The sequence below is a fragment of the Hirundo rustica genome, chromosome 3 (assembly GCF_015227805.2).
Source record: "Hirundo rustica isolate bHirRus1 chromosome 3, bHirRus1.pri.v3, whole genome shotgun sequence".
Classification (NCBI taxonomy): Eukaryota; Metazoa; Chordata; class Aves; order Passeriformes; family Hirundinidae; genus Hirundo; species Hirundo rustica.
The window spans coordinates 49,382,662-49,406,715 of record NC_053452.1 but is presented as its reverse complement, the minus strand read 5'-3'; the positions used below and the strand labels follow the sequence as shown (position 1 = coordinate 49,406,715).

Here is a 24,054-nt window from a genome sequence, read left to right as displayed (position 1 = left end):
TCTCTGGAATATCCAAGGAGACCTGTATTGTAACAGTTCTGAAGAAAGAAACTCATTCACCATTAGATTTTGAAGAATTACTAAGAACAATAGAATCATTCAATAGTTTCTAATATTGGAGTATGAATAATGTATTAAAGTTGAGAGTGAAAAATATTGCCCTCATAGAGTTTTGTAGGAGAAAAACCCCTTTATAGGGGAGGATCACTCACATGTACAAATTCAAAGAGTGCTTATTTCTTTCAAGCTTTCTGTAATTAATTTGAGTCAGAAAGTTACAGCAAAACCCAAAATTTTTGGCCTTCTGTTAATTGTTTTTTGCCACGTACAAGTACTCCATTTAGGTACATATGATCAGTATGATATAAAAGTAGAAATATTCTCATGCAAAAAAAGTTATGTTTCATTTTATCTCTTAACTGAACATGCATGCACATTATACATGCAGCATGAGGGTCTGGGCTTAAATGACATGTCTGAAATATGGAAGAAGTAGTGACAATTAATTGCTTATTTCCTATACCTTAACTAAGGTCACCATATCCAAAATCTTAGTCCTACTTTGTATGAGGCCAGTTGGACAGCATTCAGTGCAAATGAATGAACAAATATCCATTTTTCTATACAGTCTTCTGATGAGGAAGTCTTCTATTATTTGCTTGTGGACAGTCTGATGCCCATTGAAATCCTGGTTAGTTTTTCTGCATTAGTACGCTGGTATGCTACTGGAGGTAAGATCAACAGACAAAAGGACATGGCAATGTTGTGTTTTCCCGTTCTGGAATATGTTTGTGCTGTTGTGTTTGTCTGTTGTATACTTGGGCACAGTTTGAGAGTTTAACAATAGTTTGAAATAGTCAAATTGGTTTTAAGAAATACACTGATATTCAAGCAATACTTTGTCATTATTTCATATTGATGATGAACATTTTTGTGAAAGAATCCCTCTCTTTTATGTTTATTATAATTTGCAGGAAGCTTTTCATCTGTATATTTCTGGAATGGATTTCCTTGTGTTTCTTGGGGTTTCTTTTCTACAGATTCTGTTCTTGCAAGCTACTTTATGCCTTATGTTGCAGCACAGGCAGCAACATAACCAAAGCATATTTCTGAAATTATTTTTGAACTGGTACACAGTAAGTTCTCAAGTATGTTTAAGTTGACTTTTTCAAGACCTAACAACTTGAATAGGTTAAATATTAATCCCTTGTATTTCATGAAAAAGATAGAATGGAATTCAGAAGAGTTAAGGCATTTTATGGTAGTTGCTTTAGGTTAATCAGATATTTAAACACTTGGCATGGATTTAATTTAATGCATCTGGGGTGAAGTGGAGAGAACCAAAAGAAAGCTTAAAAAACCCAAACTGATCATTCTGTTAAAATAAATTAACTATAAACTGTAAATGCAAATAAATACAATTTTTAAGGCTATTTGCTTCCTTTGCATGTGGACAGAAAGGATTTGTTTAGAGTTTTACAGCAGCCTTAAGTGACGTGGAAGATATCTGATGTGTACTTCTTAGTAACGCATTTTATAACCATTATTTTCTAGCAAATAGTACAAATAAGCTACATTTTGTATCACCAATGCATTTTAAGTGAGTGTTTTTTATTCTGCATTAGCAAAACCCAAATTAAGGTTTAATGACTGTGAAATAGCTGCAGATTCTGCATATGTTTGTCTGAATGTTATTGTTGTTCACCCTCCCCATATTATGTCAGTTGTGTTTTGTTTTGGTTTTTGTTTTCTTAACCTAGGTACTAAAAAGGAATGTTCAGTGGGTGTGCTGAAGATTGAATATTTTTCTTGGAAGTCTGTGATTCCTGGAAAACTTGTTTTAAAGATGCATACATCTGCAACCAAAGCTACTATGGTAAATCTTCCTGTTGGGTATGTATGAGGCTTCGTTTCTGTTCTGACTCTTTAGTTAAGGCTTGAAATGATCATTTACACAGTAACCCAGTAAGAGTTTATTTCCTAAACTAAAGATTTTGGAGTATCAGACTGGACTGATTGATAGCTAGGATTTGGTAAGTCTGCAAAATTACTGTGAATTTACCAACACTTTTATAAAGATTCTGAGTTCTTTACTCTTACTTAGGATAATTTAACAAGAAAAATCACACTGACTTGCTAAAAAACAGATTTAAATTCCTACAAATTCCTTCTTAAAAGTGTTTCTAACTAGAATGGTTTGAAATGTTCCCTGGAGTAACAAGAAAAATGTAAGAATTAGCATTTTTAGTGAAACTGTAAAAGCTTGATGATTCCATAGGTTTCAATGCTTTTCTTGAAAACGGATTTAAGATATATGACAGGAAAAATTCTGACATTATCCATGAAGTCTTGCATATCTTACTTCTCATTTACATACTGCTTAATATGATTTTTTTCGCTTTGCATGTAACTTGAAATGTTCAGTGTGGGACATTGGCTGATAGTTTAAATAAAGAAATAAATAAAAAGCAAGAGCCCTTGATATCTTATTTTCTGAAAACCCTTCCAGGGAAACCAGGAAAATGACATCTTCATGTCTTGTCATACACATAATATTCCTGACTAATTCACTGAGACCTTTTACTTTCCCAGAGAGAGAAAACAATCAGTTTAATTTCAAATACATGAAACAAAATGTATTTTAAAAAAATTAAGTAAGATGTCAAATAAATAGGCATAGAAAGAAATACCACAACCCTTACATGCTAAAATTTAAACAAAGATTTTTAATAGTGCTCTTTGTTTTAATTCACACTAAAACTGAAATAATTGTTATGTTTATAGACTACATTCGCATCTAGTTTTGCATTCACGTGTATTTTCTTAGTGTAGCTTCTAAAAGTTGTATCTCTCTGTACTGTAGGGGGTGTAAAACTATGTATCTTTTTGCATCTGTAAATTTCAAAGCTAACAGATAACATCATCTAAAATTTATAAGCTTTCCATCTTTGGTTCTCTCTACTCCGGTCAGAGACAGGAGGCTTTCAGTCAGATTTAATTTACAAAAGGTGTGGGAAACAAATGGGCTTATTGATCCCTTCCCCATTTCATTCCAAAAGAGAAGTCACTTGGTAAGCATGGAAGGCATTCTCTTCCCACTGTCTGTTAGTGGCCAAGGGGCATTTAAATTTCAGTTGAAAAAAGATGTAATTAAAAACTACCAGTGTATCTGGAGGGCTTTAACCCACCTTTCTTACTCTCACTGCTAGATCCCTGGTTAGCACTTTGAAGCTGTGGCAGGGATAAATTTCTTCGTCTAAATACAATTCCAACAATGATATTACCAAATGTGTGAAAGAAAAAGCTTAAGAATTGCTGCAATTAAAAAAAATTTTAAAAAGTTTGTTTGTTTGTTTTGCTTGATTGCAGGCGACACGTCCTGCTCTTCACCGTAACTTGTCCCATTGGGCACCATATTCATCTGTGTACCATGGTGCCCTGTGTCTTTGGAGAAGAGGATGCTGTGATGCCAGCTCTTCAGGAGGTGTGCATAATGATTAAACAAACATTTTGATAACTCTTTTTCTGACTACTAATTAAAGTGAAGTAGTACTGGATTTCCATTTAGAGTTATTATATTCAGTGGTATAGTATTAATTTTTATATTAATTTGGTAAGGGCATTAAAGATATGTGTTTCATAGCATAACAGGTACTGGATGCATATTGCAAAAATTATCTAACGTAAATATGTAAGTTAAAATTGGGTAGTATTGTGGCGTACATAGAAGTGCAGCATAAAATGTGAAAAATGCTCCTGTTGAAATATATATGTCAGGGTAGCGTATAACTCACTCTTTGAGGCATGTCATAAAACACTTGTATAAATATTAATTATTATTAAAAAGTACCTGCCTATTTAAATAAAATCTCACATGAGTGAAGTATGTTTGGTCCCATGAGATCAGATATTACTCACTGGGTCCCAGAGCAGCTTTTATATGTAAAATTAGCAATTTAATCAAAGAACATTTCATAGCTGATATAAGAGGTCCAGGGGAGAAATTACTACAACTTTTGTTCTTCATTGTTCATAATCCAGACAGGAACCACTGTCATCCGTATTTTCAGGGTTTCTTTAGCAATCAGTAGTCCCAAATACTTGTTGAAGTCCCTGAGGGAAGGGAATATATTTTCTAGAAAACATTTTAAAAGGTGAGTGCAGCAGCAAATTTACATATCAATGTAGATTCTGGGTCCTAATAATAGAGCACTAAAACAGCTCATGCACATTTACCACATTTATTGTGTTAAAGAAGTTGAAATATATGAAGTTGGGTCATTAAAAATATCTTGTGACTGTACTGTCCCCTTGCCTTCAATTTTTGGATGAAAAGCTATTTCTCATCAAGAAAATAAAGCAGAATTTTATCCTTGGGTTTTCCTTGCACTTCTTTTTGAAGCAACTTTTCTGCAGGCTGTCATTTGCAGGGAAGTGCCTGCATTCTTGCGCAGAAATCCTGATGAAGGTTATTGAGGCTTTAGGCAGCATATATTTATCATTGTTTCCAGCAGGATACTAATACTAATTTGTCCTTCCATAACAGAAGATGCTGAGCACTTCAGCTGACAGTCTTATTATCACTGCAGTATATATCACAGTCTCTATATTTTTGATTAAATTTCCTAGGACTAATGATATAGAAAAAATAAAACAATGCATAGGTATGTCTTACGGTGCATGTAATTTATTTCACTGACTAAAATCAGTGACATGCTTTTGAATATCAGAGACATAATTGATTGTATAGTTTATAATATGAAGAAAAAACTGCATGAATTCAGAAAGTTTTGTACTTCATCACAGAAAAAAGCTTGTATTCCTTCATGGCCCAGAAAGAAAATCAAAGAAAATCTTTCTAGCAATGGTTGGTTTATTCTCTTTCCCCAGGAGAGCTCTCGATTTATAGAACAGGCTACAGCTATCCTGAAAGCTGTTGGAAATGTGATAAATAATTTCAGCAGTAAGGAGGAGCTTCCTAACGCCTTGAAGGAATTGGAAGTAGCTTGTTGTCCTCCTGGCCTTCATGATACTAAAACAGCTAAAGAAAACGTCAAGGTGAGCAAATAGTTTTAATGAACACACATCTAAATGCTACAGAAGCGGGATAACTGCTTAACATTGTCATTATCCTCTTCAAAACAATGCCTGTGCACTTAACAAGGACCACCTGCATGCTCTGAATGTGGCATTCATTACAAAGTGTAAGTGCAGATGACATAACTTGCAACTGTATGATAATCATCTTCTTTTAAGAAGAAGAATTTCAATGTGCACAGAGTAGCACATTCTAAATCGAGTCTATTTTTGTCAATCTACTTTAGCATACTTAGGGGCAGAAAGCTTGTGCTGTTTTTATATTACAACTTTATTTTGAATTTGGAGGATACTACCTGAAATGCAGAAAAGTCTAATGGTTGTTTTCTGTGCCTAATGTTGATGGAACAAGAAAATATTTTCACAGCTTATATTTCTGAAGGCATAAATGGGTTTTTTCATTCATAGCATTTCAAGTTGGGTTTCTTTATTTCTTGAAACTAGAACATTCTTATTTAAATTTTCTGCTCTGTATATATGATAAATTAAAGGTATATGATGAAAATATTACACTTTTATGTAGATCTCTATGCTATAGCTTTCCAATATTACAAAAAGATTGCCACAAAAATTTTTATAGAAGATACACTAACTTTTTGTTTATGTGAGTGTTTATCATATTGCTATAGTTTGATTTTTCTAGTCAGTATTTTATATATTCCAGATTCATTTATTTTCATCAAAGTACTAGAAATTTCATGCAGTTTAGACAGTGTAGTTTAGAAGATTGAATAAAAGAAAGCGTTTAACATTTCTATAATCACTGATATTAAAAATTAGAACATCTAAGCTAGCACTTTTATACATGGGCTTGACACCAGGTTCAAGTTCAGCAAATTAATAGAGTTAATGAAGAATGATTACAGGTGCACCACTCATGAAAGAGGTAATTTACATGCCATGTCCACCAGGAAAAAAAAAAAATTGGTTTGAACTCAGGAATGGAATATAAATTTTAAATGCATATGCTCATGTGAAATACGTGCAAAACTTTGGAATCTTAAGAAAAATTCAGTAGTCATAAACACACATCCATTAATTTCTCCTCTTCTGCAAAGACCAATGTATAGGTAAAAAAGACTGAAAAGACATAAATATGATAAATGAAAGGCACTGAGCTGACAGTGATTCAAGGATGAAATATGGAAATTATCTGTCTTTAATACAAACAGTGAAAAATTGTTCTAAATACAAGAAATAATCTACTATATTCTTTCTTCCCTAGTTCTACAAATTTAAAAATAAAGGACAAGTTTATTAGTATTAAAATACGTTAAATGTTTCCAGAAAGCAGAAAAATCGGAAACTAAGGGCAATGAAAGAGAAAAATCTTTGCTTTTCCAGTAACTTCTTACTACGTTCAACTCAGGTTATGAAACAAGTTCTGTAAAACACAATCTAAAATTCCCATCTACTAGGAGTGGGGGAGGAAAACACTGGATTTCTGCTCATCAATATGTCAAAGCATAAAAATAGAGCCAAATCTTCCCATGCTGTGGCACCTTTTAATGTCAAAAGCATTCCCATTCAGTTATCAGTCTATGTTCTGAAACCTCGAGTTAAGAACTCCCGTTGTCATGATAGCAATTGTAATAAGTTGTTCTGTGCTCTGGCATGAGGCCATCAACCCCCTACACATAAACTACTAGGATGTTTCTGGGTGACGAACACACTGTAGAATAAGACCTATTTTCTTATTTTTATAAGCCAGGCATGTTTTTCTCTCTATTGTTGTCTTGAAGCATTGTAATCCTACAGTTAGGATTAATTCTCAGATACAGTATTTGTTAGAAGAAGTTGAAGACTTCATTTATACATAGTAAGAGAAGAAGGAAACAATTTTTGAAACAATATTAAGAAGTATAAATCAGGCATTCATAAATGAATCATTCTTTGAATACTTTTCTTCTTTCTGATTTTAGGTTTTCAATAATGCATTTTGGTATTTGATCAAACATGTACTAGACAAGAAGGATCTTTGCAGATACAAATTTGCCTTCAGGTCCTTCACTTTGGATTTTAAAGACACAGATATTTCTGGGGATGACACTGTGTTTTCAGGTAATGTATTGATATTGCTGATAATTTCAAATGTATCTGCCCATTCTTATTTCCAGGGAAGCCAACTTTTCTCTGTTCTTGTTTTTTCTTGCTTAAGTAGGCACAGTTCATTTTTAAACCTAAGACTTTAACAGTTGACAGCACATCTGAAGTTCGTCTCAGAACAAAAATGATCCTTTTCTTTTTTCCAGAAAGTCTGTTTACCCTTTGCTAATTTATGAAACTGCTTTTTGTCTTCTTTGAGTTGCATTTGTCAATATTGACAAACAATAACAAACATCTGCATGTTTTTACGTGATGCACTGCACCTCATCACTTTTGTTCAAAGTACCAGCTGAGAAGACCTTAAATGCATATATTGTTCACATAATTGAGAGTGAAGGAAGACTCAAGTTAGTACCTTCATTGAAAGTTCAGCTATTTCTTAGTGATGGGTTGAGAGGATTTTGTTTGTGTTTGGGGGGAGGAGTATTTTACTTTTTGTTGGCTTGCTTGCATGCTTGTTCTTTAAGCTTGCTACTTGGTAAATTATTGTGTGGCCTGGCCATGTAGTGGGGCTCTGGCTACAGCACCATCTGCCTCTTCTCCAGGCTGTGCTGTGTACCTGAATGTACTCTGAGAGAAGCCATTGGAAGGCAAACATATTTATTAAGAGCAAGGATAATTCCCTCTCCACTGTTTCTTTACTTCATTTTTGATGAAGGCTGGAGTTTTATGCAGTTAGAATTAAGTTTGCCTGGCAACCAAATATATGTCTCTTTTCCATTTTAGGACTTATTTTTCAGTCTCTGTTGCTTTTTAATCTATTAATGTTAGCATTGAATTTACTAATAAAACCTTATGTATATGGTTTCTTATCACAACATAAAAGTAATTTATCTAGTGGGAAGAGACATGATCACCATTTGAAGACTTTTAATGGGGACTTAGACTTTCCTTTGTCTATTGTGAACTTACAGAATAAAGTGTTTCTACTGGGTCAAACAAAATTACTAACTTCCTTTTGATTAGTCAGTTTATTCTGGAAAAATAATACAAAAATCTAAATTAAAATGTACACAAATATGTTTACTGACACAATGTTGTAATACATTTGTCCTTATAAGAGAGCATTTATAAACATGTCTCTCTTTACTGAGAACTTTCCTCTGAATCTCCTCTCTTTTGAAGGTTATTCTTCTGTGAAACATCAGGTTTTTTCAGAGAATTTCATCCCATGACAAAAATATGTTACAAGGGTCAGCATATTGACATTTATCACCCCACTTGAAGTAAACAACTCCTGTCATATTTTTAAAAAGATGACTGTGCTACTGATTTCTGTATCCCAGAAAAAAACCTTAAACACTTGTCAGCATTAGAAGACATTTTTAAAATAGATTTGAATAATTAGCACAGCTGACAGGTTGTAGCAAAGATCTCTTATAAATTACTGAAGTATGAGTTCCACTGTGACAGAATATTTTTTAGGAGTTGGGCAGTGAATCAAAAAAGTGGAATAAATATATGGAGAAAGTTCTGTTTCAGTTTTGTTTCCTACAGTGTCCTATATATCCTTTTAAATTACTTGCTTTTCTAGAATTAAATTACAAGAGATCCCTGTTGGACTGGAAAGGTAATTGTTTCCCTTTGGTTTTATTGACATTTTTTGACCTTTTTTGATGTCTTTCCCTGCTTAATAAAGTAGGAGTAAGTGCATGCTTTTGTTCAGGTTCCATCCAGAGCCCTAAAGAAATAAAGCATAAACCAAGTAAAATGTCAAGGAAAAAGGGGTAGATAGCAGGAAAAAACAGTTGAAAACTGCATTGTAGAAAGGCCTAGAAGGATTTGCCTCAGCTGATTGCCCTGGCCCCCATTAGCACTGCTGCATTGTCAGGTTAGTTGCTCAAATCTTGTCGAGACACGAGGTTGTAAACCTTTGGAACCTAAGAGACATCAGTGTAAGCTACCATAACAGATGAATGAAATATTTTGTAATTGTGTCTGCGAAGATATCAGGTCAAATACGAGCTTTTTTTGAAACAGCCCCTCCATTCTATATCGGCATATTTATTTTGCACTCTGCACTGAATTAATCTCAAGTTTTACTACGGGCAAGGATATTATGATTTACTGCAGTTAGTGGTCATGCCTGCTCAGGTTTCTGAGAAGCCATCCTGAAAATGATCTAGTCATATTTATTTGACTGTCAAGTATCATCCATCCCCTTGTGGCAATTAGCAGAAGAGCAACAGGAAACAAGCGGAAGACCGTGCCGTGTGAACATGTGGAAAAAGAATCGAAGTATCTGAAGCTGAGTGCTTCACCTTGGCATGGCTTTTCCGTTGTATCCTGGAAAGGGAGTGAATAAAGGGGCCCTGCAGAACTTTGGCCAGTCATGGGGTACTGCATTTACACAGGCATGTGGTGCTTCCTGGGGAAGGAAGCATATCAGGATGATGCTACTCAAGAGGCAGTGTTGGCAGTTCAACACCGCCTGCCTGCTCTCTGTCACACATAGCCTTTGTTTGACTTTTCCTGGTTTCATTGGGCCCAATAGTGAGCCAGTGGAGGTCTGTGGCACATATTTTCAAGAGTCTCAAACTCTTGACAGTCATTTAGGCACGTTTCAAGGGCTACAATTCTTTCTCTCTTTGAAATTGGAAGTGGAATGCCCTTTGTGTACAGTTCTCTCAAAACCTTCTGGTCTGAAATTTTATCTAGTTGAGCTGTTCTGTATAAGCTTATCTGAACTGTGAAACTGCGTGTATTTAGGAAGTCCTGCTCAGTTCTTTTTCAGAATAAGCTTCTTTCCCCTCCAGAAACACGGGTTAAGATGACTGATTATACAGTTGTGTTATCTTATGTGACTGAAAAGAGAATTCTGAATATTTGTTTCTTCTTGCACTTTGGATTTGAACTTGAGTTCCAGTAAGGGGTGAGGAGAGCTTGATGTTATTTGGTTGAATGCAAAAGACTCCTTTTTTCAAAAAAACCATTCCTCCATTGCCTCCAGGAAAACTGCAGGGATTTTATGGTGAACAGTGTATTGCTAGGCTGCTTTGAAAGCTTCAGTTTTATTCTTAGCATGGTGTGTTCTGATTAACAGCTAAGGCTTGTCAGAGACTTTTGACAAATCTGTTTTCAATCATAATGTCAAATTTGAAACATCCATTATTTCAATATTGATGGATTTAAAACATTCAAGACTGATTCAAAGCATTTCACAGTATACATTTCTCTGCTTATAGGAAAAAATATTAAGAAATGCTAAGTTAAAAAAAAGCCTTGAAAGATCAGAATATTTGATTTAGACCTCATTATTTTGCTTTATATGTTGCAAAGAAAAATATTTTTGGTGTATGACATTATATTAAAAAATTTTGAATTAAAAAGAACCTCCTTAGGAATATATACGTTAGGAATATATACTCATAATTTTGGGGATTTGTCCTAATCTGCGGTAACTTTTGACAGTTTCTATAAATAGAATTTATTTCTATGTGACAGTCTATACTTTTTTTTTTTTTGTATTTGTGTTTTCAGAAACTGTTTAACATTTAGCTAACTGTCTTCTTTATCCTCACAAATGACATGCTTTATTTCTAGAGATGTAGATATTTATTTCTAGATTTGGAGTCCCTCTGACATCCTCAGTGGATGAAGTTTTCAGCTGGTTACAGGGCAACACCACACCAATACTTTTTGTATTTACTTTTCTATATTATTGATTCCTGCTCCATGTTAGGATATTCTTACCCATTAGGTCAATCTGTGTATATGTGTGTTCATATATATACAACTCTTACTTTATAATACATTCTTTTGCCTTGTATGAGGAATGTAGGCTCTGCACCAGAACTTGTTCTTCTGAGCCAAAGGATGAGCTGAAATTTGAAGTCTGTTTCCTTTCCATGAAGAAAATGATTAGTGGGGTCAAAAGTCATCTTTCCACTGGATTATGTAATTCTAAAATAGACAAGTTTGTAGATTAAACATTCATTTTGAAATGTGTTACAGTGGTGAATTAATGGGAGAGCTAAAGCCTTTCCAGAGTTGCACAGACTGGACACATCTTAGAACATGTTAAATTCCAGCTGGATATTAGGAAAACATTTTTCACCATGAGTCTAGTGAAGAGTTGGAAAATGCCTACTTAAATTATGGCATATCCATGGTTTTGGAGAATTAAAAAATGGACTGGACATTTGTTCAAGAACAGGAGTAACCTGTTCTAAATTCTTCTGGCTTTGGATGTGGGATTTGACCAGATGACTTTCAGCAGTCCACTAGAGTCTGTACTATTCTGTGATTGATTATATGCATATGTTTTATAAAAGCATTTGTGCCATACATGTTGTTGAGTTCTAATCTGGTTTCTATTGAAGTAGTCTTGTGTACCCCAAGTATTAAAGAGGCTTTCTAGGGTTTGGAAATGCAATACTGATGAGAAATTATGGTTTGAGAACACAGCCAGATTTAGCATTATTGGGTAAAATTATTGGATTGAAATGCGTGATCTGGATGATGAAAGCAGTATCTTAAGACTGTTTGCCTTCAATGTTGTCTACATTTTGCAAGCAGATTCCTCTTCTCCTTTTCATTTGTTGGTACTTCTTTTGCAGCACTGTTTCCTTCCTATCATGCTGTCTTGCTCCCTTTGTTCCATATGTGTCAAGTTCCAAACTACCGTGCTGGCACTGGTCCCTTGGGGTGTTGCTCCCCACACTCTTCTCAAAGTTCTGGTGCTGATGGCTCCCAGGATGCTAATGTCTAGGCAAGAATACCTTCAAAGAGCTCATTGCTAACCTGTCAGGACCCACTGATTTCTGTTCCACTTCAAAACTCCCTGGTAACATAAAGTCAGTCAGATAAATGAACTCTCCCTTGATCATAGATCTTACCCTTATTCCATGGCTCCTTTGTGAAGGCTAAACAAAATATTTTGAACAACACGGATGCTGAAATTATTACTTAATAAAATTATCAGATTGAGAGACAGAAGTACTTAAAATCTTTTGAGCTGTCTACAGAGTCAGGCTTTGGTGTATCAAATCCTCTTGACTTCATGTTTGGAAGAACATTTTGTGGTAGGAGATGTGATTTTATAAAATGTCCTGCAATAACTGTCCATGAAGAGAAAAATTAAATAATTTGATGTTTGTAATTAACAAAGTAGCTGACGTTTTGACTTTGTTAATTATACAGTATATTTTCTCCAACTTATGATAAAACAAAATCTCAAGGGTGATGTTTTCATCATAAAAGTTTTATGCTTGAGATCACTCTCTTGCTGTTTTGTGTTTATTTGGCTTTCTTTTTTTGTTTTTTTTTTCTTTTTAAATTCATTACAGGCAGCTACAGTACATCTAGCTTTGTTGATGTTACTCATTCTTCCATTCCTTCAGAGAGCAATGAGGAGAAATCCCTTAGTAGTTGGGAGAATCGAACTCCCACATCTGAAGAAGAAGCCGCTGCTCTCAAAATTCAAGCCATCTGGAGAGGGACCTATATTAGGAAAATCCTGAAGAGCAGAGAACAAGGTGTGTAATTTAAACATGCCTTTTAAAAAATGTTTCATGCTTCATCATATTCAAATCTTCACTGTAAAGAGTTTTTTTTACTAAATAATATCTAGGTAAAATTAACTGAAACTAATGAAATAGGAGTTGTAGTTCTATTAAGTGCACCTAACCACTCAGTTAGCACGTACGGTACTAAAAACTGCCTGAAGGATCCACATCTCCTAGATTTGCATAAATAATAAACCAGAATTTACATTAATGTAGATTTAGATCAGAGCTGGGCTAAATGTTAGGGGCTTTTTTCTGGAAATATAAAGGAAATAATACGAGAACCTAAGCATCATGAGTTGTCAGTGGAACACACACAAGATCAAAGTCTGATGCTGTCCTCCAAAGACGCTTCATTCTTGTGCATATAGATAGAGGAATCTTGCATAGCAGTTCAGGACTTGTAGCACATTTCCTATTCAGCAGTTGTATTATCTCAGCTGGAATACTGGGTCCAAGTGCAGTGTTCATAGTCCAGGAAGAAAGAAAGATAACTGCAAAATTCTGAGTAGAGTTGTAAGGATCAGGATAAAATATAGGTATTGTACTTACAGGTTGTTAGTCTGTAATTTAAGGAAGACCAGATAAGAAAAGACTTTGCTATAATCTTTAAGTACCCACACAAGGAAAGGAATTTGATAGTATCAGTATCTTTAGGCTGATATCTTCTTCTTAACAAGAAGATCTTTAGTCTGAGATTCAAAGTTTGTGGCTTGAATGCGGACATGTTCAAGTTAGAAAAAGAGACATTTATTTTTGAAAGGATAAGGTATCTATTGGAATAAACCAGGATTTGTATTGTACTACTGAAAACTTTAATATTAGTCTGGTTTTCATGTGTATTCCATGTATAGAAGCAGACACTTTGAGATGCCCAACACATCCTGTTACGTGAGTTATCCAACGTGGGTGGGATGAATTATCCATTGGAGCTGTCCAGTTCTTTTTCTGTTAGCTACACAGATAGTTTAGATACATCCCTACCCGTTCCTGGTATCTGCAGATGAAAGTTGCTGGGACTTAAATAGCCTATTCTCTGAGAACAGAGATTGCCACATATCACAACAACATATTACAGTGAAAAAACTGTAAATTGGAGAAAGTATTGATCTCATCATTTTTGCAATTGTAGGAGTGCTGAAAATGGTGATGAATGGAATATACTCTGGCAAAGGAAAAAAATAGTTTTTGGTTCAGTGAGACTTCTGTAAAACTCCAAATAAACAAGGCAATTTACTTGTACAAGTGGCATTTTTCAAAAGTGTTTAGCAGGTGTAAATTTAGAACAGTAGCAAAATTGGATGTTATATTTTCTAACTTTTTTATCTCTAGGTACTAAAGAAAACACTGATGTTGAAGAAACTTTGAAAAACCTGTGGAATATGATTGAGTTAAATTTTGAACAGTGTGCTGTAACATTGTTAAGGTAATCATGTAATAAATCTAAGTATTTTATTGCAGGCCGTTATAAACTGATTTTTCACAAAATAAACATAGTAAGAACATTATTAGTGTAAAAATTACAAAAACCTGATGGAAGGGTTGAATCGTTTCTACTGAATATACACTCTGCTTTATTCTGTGTACCCTACATGAATAAAATCTAATTTTTAGATATGCTACAGATTTTTTTCTACGGCTTGCACTAAAATATTACCTTTTTTCATGTATTTCAGTTTTTAGTATTTGGTAGGCTTCTCCGTAAGTATAGATCTGATACTGATTCCTTAGTTAAGCAGTTAACCAGTTGATTTAAAGACACTTTTTGATTTGTGCTATCTCTTAAGCAATCATGGTTGACAGTAGAAAGGAGATAGCTTTACTATTTAATTGTACCCGGTTTATTATCGCAACAGGGGACTTTTTTGTTGCACTTGCTTGAAGGAAAGTATTTCTAGGCAGTAGAAATGTAGTAGGTGTATTTCTGTGCTTTTCTGATATTGTATTCCAGCTTTTGGAAAGACTGCTATTCTAATTTCAACAGTGTTCATTAAGTCATTTGTAAGCCTAACACTCTTTGCGGTTTGCATATTTCCATTAAGTCCTCAAAAAATCTCTCTGCAAGTGTTCACACAACTGATCTAGCAGTAAATCGGTTCTTCCAGGGGTGAGGAGTGAAAACTGGCAATAATTACTGCCTGTGGATAGATATCCTCACTCCTTATAACCAGCAATTTGAGCAACACTCACACCAGGCATAATTTTATTTCACCTTTTAGTGTTTCTAACCTTGTAAAACCTGTGTACATTGATGGGATCAGCACTTTGCAACCACAGCCTTGTTCCAAATATTAGCCATCCATTTTAGATTTGCAGCTTTTCTATATCAGCAAAGATGAGATGCAGTTTCTAGTCTGACTTCAGACTTCTAAAACTTATGGGGTTCATAGGCATTGTCCTGAGGGATACATTTGAGCGTTAAAATCATGCTAATGTGCACGTGCCTTTTTTTTTTTTTTTTTTTTTAAACAGCTGACAGATTTCCATTTAACATAACAATCTAGTACCTTGGTAGTACCTTGGACATTTGCTTTTATTCCTTTGTTGTTCCAAAGAGTTTTAAAACTAAATAAAGAGATTTTAATCTCCTAATGATTCCACAGCTTTAAGATGAGAACTTAAAGAAAGTGAAGTTATGCTAAGTGGCATTTATTAAAAAAAATAAAAAATAAAAATAAAGACATAAAGTTTTGTCAAAGACATAATATCCTGGGATGTTAGAAGCAGCTGTCATTGCAGATAGACTGATGGATAGAAATATGTGAATATATTTTCCATGATGTCTGAAAGAACTGATCCCTCCATGATTTTTTTTTATTATTATTATTTAAGAGTGAACAACTACTAGAGAAATATTAGTAACACATTTTAAGTTGTTGTTTTTCATTCATGCACAAAGTAGTTTTCTTCATGATCAGTCTAAGTAAGCTAGTATATATATATATAAATATATATATATATATGCCATCCTGATTAGATTGAAGTCTTTATCTTGTTTATTGCTTTCTAGAGAAATGTTTAAAAGAAACTGTAATTTGGCTGAAAAGTTTCCTTGCTATGGAGATGAATGGTGTAAGATGTATTTCACTGATTATGCAGTAACATATGATGCTCAACCACCAAATGCATGGTTTCTGGTTTTCAGGTGAGTTTCACAGACCCCTGTACAACTCTTGTGGGGAAGTAGTATTGATACATGGTGGTTTTTCCTTAACCTTCTTAAAACTTACTTATTATCTGTCTGCTTTCCTTAAATTCTAACACATACTTGTTCTGACTTTGGCTGGAACAGAGTTAATTTTCTTATTCATTTCTTCTTCATTTTCTTCCTAGTAGCTGGTTGAGTGCTGTGTATTTGGATTCAGTGTGATAATAATATTGATAACACACTGATGTTTTGGTTCTTGAGTGCTTACCTCAAGTCAAGGACTTTTCAGTGTCACGCCTGCCAGTGAGGGGGTGCACTAAAATCTGGGAGGAAGCACATCCAGGACAGCTGTCCTGAAGTGGCCAAAGGGATGTTCCATATAAGATAATGCCATGTTCAGTATATAAATTGGGGGAGGATTACCTGAAGGGGGGCTGATTACTGCTCAGGAACAAGCTGGGCATCAGTCAGTGGGTAGCAACACATTATTATTGAGCATCATTTACTTCTCTCGGGTTCTGTTACTATCTCTCCCTCTCCTTATCATTAACATATTTATGAGTAATTTTGTCTCTCTTGTTAAACTGTTCTTAACACATGAAGTTTATGTTTTCTTTCCCGATTCTTTCCCTCAGATGGGTTGGGTGTGGGAAGTGAGTGAAGAGCTGCATTGTACTTAATTGCTGGCTGGGGTTAAACGGCAATGTGTTTTGCTTTGTGCTGCACATATCTCTTTATTTGGAAAAATAATTTTGATATAATTTAATTTTTTTTAGAGAAATATTTATTGTCCCAGAAGACATGCTTATATTGACAAAGGTGTTTACCACTGTCCCTTCCTGTAGACTTCATGTTCTTGATAATGACACACAGGAGGAAATGCCACATGCCTTTTTCAAAGTGGCACCTCATGTTTATCCCAAAAATAAGGTAAATGCAAGAAGTTGTTGCAAAAAGTATAGTTTTAAAAATAATAACAAATGCCCAAATTCTGTGGAGATTTTTAGGTATGTCATAGTGTTCTACTTAAAAGCACACCCTTATTTATCAGCAAGCTTTAACAGAGACCACCACTGATCTGTTTCTGTGCTGAACATTTATTAGTGAACTTTTGATTACTCACTTCTCTGTAATCTTACCAGCTGCTTTAATTTTGGGTTTTTTCCTGTTTATCATGCATAACACTGAGCACAGTAAACTTTGTACTCATGCTTAACTTGTGGCCATAAAAAGTTTGGATAAGGAATGATAAGGGTACGTCTTTTCTTCCCATGGGCACAACACAGTAGACTCAGTGGTTCTGTCAATTACTAATGAAAATGGCCCTTTTCATTGGATTCCTGCTCTTCCTTATTGAAGAAGACCCCTCTTAAAGCCACATTTTTGTTATTGTTTACTAAACTAATAGTTTATATTTTGTAATACTAAATGTGATGATTATCAGTAAAGAGTGATTTTGAGAGTATTAAAACAGAATTGTGCAGGCATATTGTATTTTTCTATTTGTTCTTTTTGCATTTCTCAATCACTGAGCTCCTAAGTTCCTCTGTAAGAATATAACCTTATACTCTACAATTTAGCTTGTTCCTTCCAATTTCCAAATAGCTGATGATTGTTTCAGTGAACCTGCACAAGCTTTTGAAAGCTCTATTGATACTTGGATGAGGCATTTTTCAATTACTAAACACAGAATACAATCGTATTATTTTTATCAGTTACATTTTTTTTACAGTATTTTGTAAAAAATAGGCAACAATGTAGTACATCAAGCAAGAAATTATACAGTATGCCTGAGTTCTTAAATGTCAGTATTATTACATAAAAAATCATTTTTTTGAAAAAAAAATGCACCCACCAGTTCTGCTTCCAAACGATGACTCAACAGTTTACAACAGAGATAAAAAGGAATCTGTCAACAGATACTGTTACTCTGCTGCAGAGGCACTCTTGGAACACATTAAAGTTCATTTCAGAATGATTGACAATGAAGATAAAATCTGCACTCTAGCAATAAAGTCTGTCTTCTTTTTACAGACATTACACATTACAGCCTAGATGGAAACTGGCTACTTGCTTAGCATTATTTGGATTTCTTTGGGTTGCATTAAATTTTCTTCTTTTTTGGTGTGTTTTTCTACTGCTGGATTCAGCTAAATTTGTTTTAGTTCTTGGTGGGTTGTTTTTTGGTTTTGTTTTTGGTGGGTTTTTTTTGGTTTTGTGTTGTTTTTTTTTTTTTTTTTTTAATTCTACTCTCCTTATTATTCACGAGTCTTTTGAACAGATTGTAGAAAAGGATAGAGATAAGCACTCAAGCTTCATCTGACCTATATAGATAAGAGTTAAAGAAATCATCACTACCACCATATTTAGTCTAGAAACTAGAAGTCTATTTGAGTAAGGACCCTGCCCAGTTATTTCTCGACTATGAGTTATTTCTCTTAACTTGAGAGTTACTTCTCTATGACTATGTCATTAGAAGAAAATAAGGGATTCATCTTTCTTTGCCAAAAAAATTAATTTGGGTGGTATATTAGAAAACAACCCTTTCTGATTCTAGAGACAGTGAATTGTAACAAGATATATTAGTAGTGAAACCTCTTGAAGGTTTTTTAAGAAAGAGACAAATTCAATGGGGTTGTTGAGATCTATTTTCTTATTTCTCAGTAGGGACTTGATCTTCCTACCAGGCACAAAATCAGTTATTGGGATTTCTAATTGCTTGTAGTATTCATAAAGGGCTCACTCAAACCAACTTTTGGTCCTAAGTCTAAATTTTATGAATATTTTTAGTGAACATTAAGATTGTATAACATTATAGATAGGTAAACAAGAGAAATTATTCTTCTTATGCATCCCATGCTGTCAGAAAGCATTTGAGTATCTGGCTAAACCCTTCTCCATTTCCAGGTGTCCTTGATAAGAACAGAGAGGCCTGTGCCTCTGTGCTTAACTAAATATTTAAGTAAGTGAGTTCTCCTGAATGGTTATTCTGAGTGGTTGCTATTACCTCGTGGTGATTAGAGGTTGTAAAGTGCCTTACTGCTACAATTGCACAAATTGGAATCATGAATAATTCATTTGACTTTCATTCTAAGTATTCAGTATTCCTGGAGCCACAGCCCTGAATTATTGGATAGTCCTGAAATCACAACCCTATTTATTATAAGGATTTTTCAACAACGCTGTTTTTGCTGGTAAATGCTGATTTCTTTAAACAGAATTTAGAAGAGGACTGAAAGAACCAAAGCCTTTCAAAGAAATTTCATTTGGACTATTTCTTGGGTGGAGCATGAAATTTTAATATTTGAAACAGGGAGATAGTAGGGCTAGTTAGACTACATGAAGAAGGAACTTAATTCTGAGTGGCCATTTCACTCCTTATATCCCTCTTTCCTGCCCCTGCCTTTCAAGTAATCACATTCATATTGCCTTCATTTTCACAAATACACATTGATCAAAGTTTGAAACTTTTTATGTTGGAGCCTGGCTCCTCATATTCCTATTCTCAGGATTCATAAAGAGCACCTAAATCTGCATCAGCCCTATTCATTGTGTGTTGCAATTTTTATTATTTTTTTCTAATACTAGGAATATTTTTTCTTAAATCAGTATCTTCATAAAAATAAGATTAAATCTTGTAATTTCATGATGTATCAGCAGTGGCATTATTAAATTAGGGTAAATGTTAATATAACCTCACATGTGAAGAACTGAAGTAATCTCATCTCTAAACTTAAGTGCAGCAAACTCTGCTTTCACAATGCCTAAGCATGAAGGAGCACTTTAAATCATCAAATAATTTGGTTAGAAAGTGACTTCAGCATTTTGGTTGTATCTGCCCCTAAAAACACCTACCAGCTTTCCAGTTAGATGAAATTTGATTTCGCTTGCTACGTAACTCTTTGCCAAATATAAATTGATAAGAGATGCTCCATAATTTGAATAGACTAGAGTTATAAGATTCTTTCTGATGAAGGACATCTTATTACATTAATAAGTGTAGCGGAAAAAAAGTGTGTTGCATGTAGTCACAGAGTGCCTTTTGGGTAGTGTTATAGTCAGATAAAAATGACTTGTTTTTCCCTTTCAGAAAGGATACACTTTTGTGGCTGAAGCACACACTGGTGACCAGCCTGTGGCAGGTGGAAAATGGATGCTCCGCTTCATCAGCTCCCATAGTCCCCTTCCATTTCTGTCTCGTGAGGCTGTCAATAACATCTATTCTACTCAACAATTTAAGGAGTATTACATACCCAACAAGGAGTTCCTAATGTTTAGGTAAATATTGAAAGAATTTATAAATTCTGGGGTTTGTATTGGTCATCCTTACCAGAAAAGTGTGTTCTTTCCTCTTTTATAGAAGGGGGGAATATTGATGTAAATAGCTGAATTTTATGGGCTATCAAGTTAACATTTGGTTAGTGAAAGTGTTATTTGTGAAATATTGCCACTAGTTAAAGAAGAACAGGTGTGAAGCACACAGACTATAGATTTAAAATCAAAATTCAGTATTTTGCACTTCTGTAAGCTCAGCCTTATCCATACGCCAATTACTGAAATTCCGTAGTACTTTTGGGGAATAAGTATGTATTAAAATCAGGATTTTGCAGGTGGGGAGGAGACATAAAGCTTTAACTAATACAGGAATAAAACACTTTTTTTTCCCAATATATCAGACCAAGTTCCATCTTGAAGTATTGGCAGAAAACTTTATATATGTTTTATTTTAGCATGCTGATTATTTTAGGAGAATAAGTTTTAAAAAAATGTGATTTAGTTTTTATTAATACTTTTTAAATTGATTGAAGTTCATTAAAATCCCTTCTGAGTTCAGAACTGACCATTACTAAATTGCTATACTGAAGTTTTTACACAAAGAACTACACATTGCTCTACCACAGGCCCTGCGCTTAGAGCTAATTAAATGTGTATATTTTGGAGGCTAATTCTAAAATATTTTATCCTGATTCCTGAAAGCTTTTTCAATATTTCAAACCAATGGATTATTCTTGGGTTAGAGGTCTCTTTAAGAGGAGGAATCAGTTTCAATATAAATGAAGAAAGCATGTAATGGAAACAAAACAAATGCATTAGAATTTTGTAAGCACTCTTTTTCTTCTTTCCCCCTTCTGATGTTACCAATCTTTAAAAAAATTACATATTTTAACTCCAAATGTGCTGAAGTCATAGCGATGGATTTTTTTATGTGTTGTTTCTTTGCTTGTTTGGTGAGATTAGTCATAACAATTTGAATTTATGGATAAAAAGCATATAATACATAAGGCAGAGGGTTACAATGTAACAACTAATTGAACAACATAACAATTATTTGAATTTTGTCCTCAGACTCTAATTCGAGAGGTTTTTAATGCCACAGTCTTTTAAGCTGGCCAAAGCAGCTACTGCTATCCTTATCCTTTTGAAAGCAAATAATTTTCTTCTTCATGTACTTTTTTAATTATACAATTCCCTAATCTGGCTAACAATGGTCAACAAACAAAAGTACAGTATAGGCAGTCAAATATCTAACTGGACATTTGATAAGGCAATTAAAAAATAGAAATAGGTTGGCTACCCCATTTTTCAGCAGTAGCACTTTGTTTGTTTGTTGATTTGCTGCACTGAACTTCACTACAGGAAGCTTAGTCCATCAGATTCCAGGAAAACAGTTGATTTGTAACTCATTTTTAAGTGTTGGCTTCCAGTTCAGCACAACATTTAGGTACTTTCCTAAAAAAGAATGATCAGGTATCGTTGGTTATATTGCTATAATTTTTTTTTTTCTCTTTAGGTATTTTGTAAAAGTCACAGCACCACATACTGCTACATTGCAGGTACAAACCTCTAAATCAGATGTGTTCATTAAACTACAAGTCCTAGATAATGAGAAGGAAATAACGAGTGTCATTGGAAAGGGCAATGCAGTCATCCCAGTTTTTAATTTCTGGAGTAATCAATCACTACCGAGCTCACACTGTAAGTATTTTTTTCCGTATTTGATAATTTTACTCACTTCAGCATATACATTCTTACAGTAACTATAGATAATCACAGAAAATACTATTTTTCCCTGCTCTTTTCATTAATCTTTAATTTTACTGTTCAAAACGAATTAATGAAATTGAATGAGGTACATAATTCTTAGGCATATTTTTTGACAATGGACCCTGTAGTGCTCAGGAATTTTAAACAAAAAATTAAGTACCATCTGCCTGCCTCCTTTATACTTCTTATACATATACATGTACATGTACATATACATATACATGGCTAGTGCCATGCTGTCATCTTTGATAATCTACATTTGTAACCCTCTTTTCTATACATCTCACTTCTAAATCAAATGGTTTCCACTTTATTTGTGTACTATTTTGAATTATTCATTATAGTTGATTTTCAATTTTAAAGTTAATTCTCCATAAAAATTACAAGTTTGCTTAAATAAAGCAAATGTTTATATGCCAACAAGTCTGCTACTGTACTCTCTATGGACACTACTATACATAAGATATGAAAGTCTTCAGTCCTTCTATGAAGACTTCTAAGCAATAAATCTTCTGTGAATGTGAGTTTGTCTATTTGAGCATATTGAAAACCTGAGGCAAAGACAAATTGTTCAGATACTGGATTATTGCTTTTCTAAAGCCCAAAATAGCATTATATTTCATCTGCTCACCTTCACTATTTTGAACTGTGGAGTTTTCAAACATGATCCTTTAGCATAATGTGTAATATGAAATTCCAGTGCTTTATGGGAAAAATAGCTATTTTAATCATATTTATGAAACGTCTTGACTTCTGTCTTGATGGCACCGTGTTATCACCAGAAATGTAAAATTTCATCCTATGAAGACCCTGCTCTTAAAACGTAATTCATCAGATGAAAACATTAGGGTTTTAAAGCAAGTCGTAGAGAAGCTGTCACGATTCTCTCTGAGTTACCAAGATAATCGGTAGCTATTTTTGGTTGTTGGTTTTGGAATGTGGAAGTGGACTAGTAAATTTAATAGTAGTCTGGTGGAAATAAAACTAGAAAAGTATAAAATATCTCATCTTAGGATCAGCATCACTATAGTGGCAATAAATTGCTGAGTTACCCTCAGTAGAGTGAAGGAGAAACGTTGTTTCAGGACACTCTCTTGCAAGGGTGATAGTCTGAAGACTGAAATAAGTTAAAAGGCACAATCAAGTGACAGAGAAGAGGAATAGGTTCCATCAGTTGCTAAAAGGAGAGGATGGGGCAAAATAACGAGAAGTGGCGTTTTGCTTTTGCCAGTCTATCAGGGCACATATGTGGGAACTTTGAAAAATATCATCAGCAATCAGGCACATATATTCTAGCTCTAATGTGCTATGATACAAATAATTTCTGCTAATTTAAAATTATTTCAATCCACTGCGAATTATACAGTGAAATATCTCTTACATTAACCTGACTGAAAATAGGAAGGTTTTTGTATCAAGTATTTCGAAGTGGTGGCCATAAAATCGTGTTATGATTGAAGGATATATTTGAAGATGAAATGAATATTCTGATGCTCTTTAAATGTGGGAGTATATAGAAAGTTGATGTTTGGAATGAATGACAGTGAAGCTGTCAGAGTGGTTTTGTTTTTTATTTTTACTATTACTTATATTTTTACAATACTTATATTTTTACAGTACTAGACCAATTGGCCTTAGCACTGAAGTTCTTTTCCTAGTAATGTACATCCTGTATATCACATAGAAGGTTCTTTGTGTAGAATCTTTCATAGCATCCAAATTAAATGAAAATATTGTGAAATGTACTCAGTATAACCAATATGACAGTATTGTATTACCCAAACTGCTGAGTGTCTCTAGGTTCTGTAGTGGTTCAATTTATGGCATTGTAAAAGCATGTTTCTTTGCTATTGTCAAAAGGGTTTTTATGGCCTGTACAATAACAATATAGAAACACTCAGAAATACTGATGCCAAGTCGAAGTGAAGATTCGTACAACTGGCACTCAATACAACAAGATTCCTTCTGTCTTTATTTCTTTGTTCTCTAAAAAAGTGTGTTTTCTCAGAATAGGAACAATCAGAAAAGCCTGCTATACCACTGGCACCAATCTTGTTAGTTAAGCCATATACAATCCCTAAATTTGACACTTACTCACTGCCACACGTGTTCTGCCTCTCCTAGAATTGATCACTGTGTTGCCAAAAGTCC

The 24,054-nt window shown here is 34.2% G+C and overlaps 1 protein-coding gene across 1 annotated transcript in view; it reads left to right on the top strand.

The window, feature by feature from the left end:
* Window positions 1-24,054, top strand: part of ADGB (androglobin) — an 86,150-nt gene that overhangs the window by 41,950 nt on the left and 20,146 nt on the right. The window contains exons 17-27 of the mRNA XM_040058131.1: window positions 629-731; window positions 1,761-1,893; window positions 3,370-3,484; window positions 4,891-5,058; window positions 7,020-7,158; window positions 12,546-12,680; window positions 14,043-14,136; window positions 15,721-15,855; window positions 16,635-16,788; window positions 19,949-20,136; window positions 21,650-21,834. Coding sequence (XP_039914065.1) covers window positions 629-731; window positions 1,761-1,893; window positions 3,370-3,484; window positions 4,891-5,058; window positions 7,020-7,158; window positions 12,546-12,680; window positions 14,043-14,136; window positions 15,721-15,855; window positions 16,635-16,788; window positions 19,949-20,136; window positions 21,650-21,834 — 1,549 coding nt within the window. The remainder of the gene's footprint in view (window positions 1-628; window positions 732-1,760; window positions 1,894-3,369; window positions 3,485-4,890; window positions 5,059-7,019; window positions 7,159-12,545; window positions 12,681-14,042; window positions 14,137-15,720; window positions 15,856-16,634; window positions 16,789-19,948; window positions 20,137-21,649; window positions 21,835-24,054) is intronic.